At 36.6% G+C, this 5,650-nt stretch overlaps 1 protein-coding gene across 1 annotated transcript in view; it reads left to right on the top strand.

The window, feature by feature from the left end:
• The window catches only part of KIAA1328 (KIAA1328 ortholog), a gene marked incomplete at its 5' end in the record, with an annotated part of 172,000 nt that overhangs the window by 58,719 nt on the left and 107,631 nt on the right, over positions 1-5,650 (top strand). Inside the window, 1 exon segment of the mRNA XM_012663843.1 lies at positions 2,457-3,130. Within this exon segment, the coding sequence (XP_012519297.1) occupies positions 2,457-3,130 (674 nt within the window).

Genomic DNA, 5,650 nt, shown 5'->3' with positions numbered 1-5,650 from the left:
ATGTTTAGGTTACGTGTGTTGCCCCTTGGTTCCCCCCCCCCCACCGAAGTCCGTGTTTCAAATATGTCCATCCTTCGGGTAGTGCGCATTGCACTCCTGGCACAAGGGACTTTTTAAAGTAAGAGGCTTTGCAGATGTGATCAAATTAAGAATCCTGAGATGGGAAGATTATTCTGGATTCCCTGAGTGGGCTTGATATTATCTAACTCGTCCTTATAAGAGGGAGCAGGAGTGAGAGGAGACGGCACTGTGATGATGAGGGAAGCAAAAGCTGGAGTGATACATTTCAAGGATGGAAGAAAGGCCACAAACCAAGGAATGCAGGTGACTGCTAGAAGGTGGAAAAGGCAAGGAAACTGATTCTCTCCTCAGAGCCTCCCAGAGGAACCAGCCCTACCAACGCCTTAACTTTAGCCCAGTGAAAGAGATTTCTAATTTCTGACCTCCAAAATTGTAAGAGAATAAATTTGTGTTGTTTTAAATCACAGAGTTTGTGGTAATTTGTTACAGCAGCAGTAGGAAACTAGTATAGAAGTTGTAATATATTAGTTTACTGAAAAGGTCATATTTCTCTTGCAGCCTTGAGCAAGTAAGCTTCCCTCAGCCTGCAAAGAATTATCCATGAAAAGTGAAAGAGTATTTCAGTGGATTTGGATAGATCAAGAAGAATTTTTGCTTATTTTGGTTTTACTTGTTTGGTTAGTGTTCAATATGCAGAACGCTCCCTGTATTTGCTTGAATAGAGACAGAAAATGGCAAGGAAGTAAAGAGTTAACATAAATGGGCTTTGAATGAAAACCTAAAGAAAGAGGAAGATGAGAGTGAAAGATGTGAGAGGCACGTCAGATATTTCACTTGTTTAGGTCTACTTAGGTTCTTTTTCTTGTCTTTATCTTTCAGTAAAGTCTGTGTCTATGTATCTAGAATAGATAGAATAAGTCTTGGAAACACACCTTTCAAAGGTGGATGATTTGTTCCTTTCAGCTTTTGTGTTAAAGGTTATATTCTGGCTGCCCAAAAGTAGTAACGGCTATTACAGGTAATATATCTTTGAACAACCCATCTTGCTAGTTAATTGGACTTGGTGGTTCTCTTTAGCTTTGCCCAAGATCTAAATTGAAGGGAAGTTTTTATGTTATAAAGGGCTACCCTTGGAAGAATCTAAGCATTGGCTGGATTCATTTTCAGAAATGCACCCCTATCAGTCCAGTTTGATTAAGATTCTTCTATGTTAATTTCTTTTATTATTATTTTGTTAATCACAAGCATCCACCTTCATGAGCAAGTTGCTCATCAGTAACACACTCAACATTTGCGTTTAGCTAGAATATTTCTGTTGGGCAATCACTTGGAATTTGGGTACACCATGTTTCTGAAATACACCGTGAAGAAAAGCTGCTTATTTGTTGTACTAATTCAATGATGTTCAGAGCTGAGCTAAGTGTAACTATTCAGCCTTCCAAGGCCAAGGTCAATAGTTAGGCAGCTGGAGATATTCCATGATATAGACCAGTGGTTTTCAAAGTAGGGGCCTAAATCAGCAACATCAGCATCACCTTGGAACTTGTTAGAAGTGCAAATTCCCTGACTCTGCTCCAGACAGTTGGAAACTCTGGGGATGAAGCCAGAGTTTTATGTTTAACAAGCCCTCCAGGTGATTCTGATACACGTTAAAGTTTGAGAATCATTGATACAGACTAAGTTTTGCTCTCCCTGATAGAATAGCCTTAAGGCTAAAATGTAGGAAAAGCTCACTCTATTGGCCTGTCAGAGGCAATTTGCAACTGATTCCTTTCTGCCTGAGTTCTATCAGACTGTAATCACTTGAACAGCTTCATTGAAAATCACTTATGTTTGTAGCTGAAATTAAATGTTTTGTATTTAAATAACCATTTTTGATTAGAATCATATTTTGTTGAAAGTGGTTGGTTTTATCTGTGTTCTGTAAAGATATTTATAAAAACTCATCAAAGTTCTAGCAGTAAGTAAGTAACATCCTATTCAGTATAAGGTGAAATGTTTTACATCAAATCTCATGCTGTGTAATGGCCAATCAAAGGGTATTTAAGGTGGCTGAATGGATTTCTTGGCTCAGTATTCAAAAGTAAACATTTTAAGAGGTTAACATTTAATGCCTTTGCCTCTTCTCAAAGTTGATTTTATGTAATCCTCATTATTTGCAACTCCTGAAATCACCAAAGATCTTGCATAAGCAGCATGTAGCCACACTTTTTCTCATCCTTATATAGATTTACTGAAATGTAGGTTGTTTCAAAATGGATGTAGCTTTGTGGTACGTGTCTGTTATCTGTGTGAATGCTCTCATTTCGCATTTAAGAACACAAAACAACAGCTTTGTTTTGGTAAACATATATCATTGATTTCTGAAAAGCCAAAAGAAAAAAACTTGTTTTATTTTGTACTTATTTGACAAGTGATTTTGTGGTTCTTTTTAGGTATCAAATAGGAAAAGCACTCTCCAGTCTTCATCTATGGAACTGGATGGTTCCTATTTGAGTGTTGCCAGACCACAAACCTACTATCAAACCAAGCAGAGACCTAAGTCTGCAAATCAGGATTCAGCTTCAGAATCCTTTACGGAGTTTAGGAATAATTCTTTGAAACCAATAACCCTTCTTCATTCCAAAGAGGGTCTAAATAGGGTGCCATCAGAGACCAGAACATGTAATTATGAATCTCCAGGGAGAAAACCAATGGATGCAGTCCCAACAGAAAAAGTTCTACCAGAAGAACTGAAGATGAAGGAATGTCCACACCTTAAGCCTAGTCTAACTAGTCAGTGTTGTGGTCATAGACTTTCTGAAGATGTAGCTCATGTTAATGAGAGCCATCCTACAAACATAGCCCCTCAACATCCTAAGACACATGCAGAATCCTGCAGTTATTGTGGCCTTTCTTGGACATCTCTGATGCATGGTGGAAGGACACCGCAACCCAGTGAAACTAATGTCAAAAAGCAGCTCTCAGAAGATAGGAGGCAGCAACTGATGCTTCAGAAAATGGAGCTGGAAATTGAAAAGGAACGCCTTCAGCATCTGCTGGCCCAGCAGGAGACAAAGCTTCTCCTAAAGCAGCAGCAGCTTCACCAGTCTCGACTGGATTATAATTGGTGAGTCCTACCTGTTCTTTCAGCAGTGTCTGCAGTTTGAAGAACACGGTGCAAATGGCTGCTATGTTACTATAGCAGAGGTGTAGAAAAAACGGTCCTTCAGGATCGTAGCTTGCTCAAGATGCATATCATGACTACTAAGTAAATTCCCTTGTCTTCTCTGGAAGACTTGAAAGATTACCTTGTCTTACAAAATGTTAAGTATCTACCTCTGAGCCATCCAATGTAATTTTTACTGGATTCCAAAGAAATTTTTAAATGATATCATCATTATACAAAATCCTTTGCTGTTTGATGTTATTGTATAGATACTAGGCTTTAAGTAAAAACTTGATATTTCAGGGTGTGGAATCAAATTGTGAAGAAGTGTAATTAGCTGTCATCATTCCATATTTATGTCTACTAACCATAATATAAAATATAACAAATGATTAGAACCTTCTAAATTCAAATGTTTCTGGTCATGAAGGGTAACCTATTTAATAACCAGTTCTTATAAATTTATCCAGATTTAGGCTATTCTTCCCTTAACAATTCCCTAAGAACAGTGTTTCAAAAGCTAAATTGCTATTTTGTTATTATATAGTGCTCAATTTCTCCACATCCATCCTAACATTTAGTATCGTCATGAATTTTTATTTTACCTCTTCTAATATGTGGATGGTGATATTTCATTGTGGCCTTAATTTGCATTTCCCTAATAGCTAGTGATGTTGAACATCTTTTTATGTGCTTGTTTTCCCTCCTTCTCTCCTCTTTGGTAAATTATCTCTTCGGTATCTTTTGCCTGTATTCTAATTGGAGCATCTGGATGTTTTTACTATTTTTGACAGTTCCTCATATATTCTAGATATCAGTTGTTTGTCAGATATGTGGATTGCAAATATGTTCTCCCAGTCTATGGCTGGTCTTTTCAATCTCTTACAGGATCTTTAACAGAACAAAAGTTTTTCGTTTTAATTAAGTCCAATTTATCAATTATTTTCTGTTAAGGATTATACAAAGTTTTAACATGAATAGGTGTTGATATTTGTAAAATTCCTTTTGTGAATTTTGTCAAATACCTTTCATGATCATGTGACTTTTGTTATTTAGCCTGCTAATATGGTGGGTTATGTTTATTTTTGAATATTGAACCAGTCTTGAATCCCTGGAATAATCTCCACTTGGTCATAGTTTATGATGTTTTTTATATGTTACTGAATTGTATTTACTAATATTTTGTTAAGGATATTTGCATCAGTATCAATGAGGGATGTTGGTCTCTTGTATTCTTTTTTAATACTCTCTTCGTCTTGTGTTAGTATCAAGGTAATACTGGCCTCATAAAATGAGTTGGGAAGTGTTCCCTCCACTTCTACTTTCTGGAAGAGATTGTGTAGAATAGGTGTTAATTCTTCCTTGAATATTTGGTAGAATCTTCAGTGAAACCATCTGGACTTAGAGATTTCTGTTTTGGGAATTTTAAAATTGGAAGTTCAATTTCCTTAATGCTTAGAGCTATTCAAGTTATCTATTTGATTCAGAGTGAGTTGTGGTAGTTTGTACTTTTTGAGGGGTTGGTCCATTTCATCTAAGTTGTCAAATTTATGTGTATAGGCTTGTTTTTAGTATTCTGTCATTACTTTTTTGATGTCTGAAAGGTTTGTAGTTACAGGCAGTCCCTGGATTGTGGATGACCCGACTGAATGGCATTCCATACTTACAAGCGGGGGTTGCCAAGGCTCCCCATAAGGAAAATTTATAATTAAATAAACTAATAACTCTGGAACTATTAATAGTTTCTTCCATACATGTAAACAAACCCACGTGGTGTAAGCAGTTCACTGACACCGCATTTTTATGCTAGCAGCTACTCTCATTGTTTATGGGGTCTCTTAAGCACAGCATCACTTTCGTCTTAACTTTTTTATTTGATTTTATGAATCTGTGTTTGCTCTTATGACCATACTTCCAGAGCAAGTCTGCTGTGAGTCCAGGTGAGCCTGCAGCGAAGAGAATGGTGATTACAGTGGAAATGAAAGTAGAAATAATTAAGTGTTAGGAGAAAGGCCAAATGCCATCCTTCACTGGGAAAGCATTAGGCTTCAGTTGCTCGGCTCTCAGAACAATTACAAAAGGATAAAGTGAGAGTAATGGGACATGTGAAAGGCAGTGCTGCAATGAAGGCATCAATTATGACTAAGCAGCATAATGGATTAATTATTGAAATGGAAAGGTTATTATTGACTTGGTTAGAAGATCAAAATAAGCGTAACATTTCTATTAGCCTAGGAATTAAAAGAAAGAGCACAAGAGTTTTTGTGACTTATTATTACAGTACAGGGGTATTATTAGTAGTAGTAGTATTATTACAGTATTACACTGTATTATTATCACCATGTATGAGCCACTATAGTATTGTTATTATTATAAACAGAAACTCAAGACATTTTTAATTGAACAGCTTTCACCTCTCTTTCTCTTGCTTACTTCCACTGTGATTTATCGTAGTTAGCTGATACAACCCAAAACTAGAAG

Source organism: Propithecus coquereli, unplaced genomic scaffold, assembly GCF_000956105.1.
Source record: "Propithecus coquereli isolate 6110/MARCELLA unplaced genomic scaffold, Pcoq_1.0 Scaffold833, whole genome shotgun sequence".
In the NCBI taxonomy this organism is placed as follows: Eukaryota; Metazoa; Chordata; class Mammalia; order Primates; family Indriidae; genus Propithecus; species Propithecus coquereli.
The sequence above is the reverse complement of the archived record's forward strand: the minus strand, read 5'-3'. Positions and strand labels throughout refer to the sequence as shown.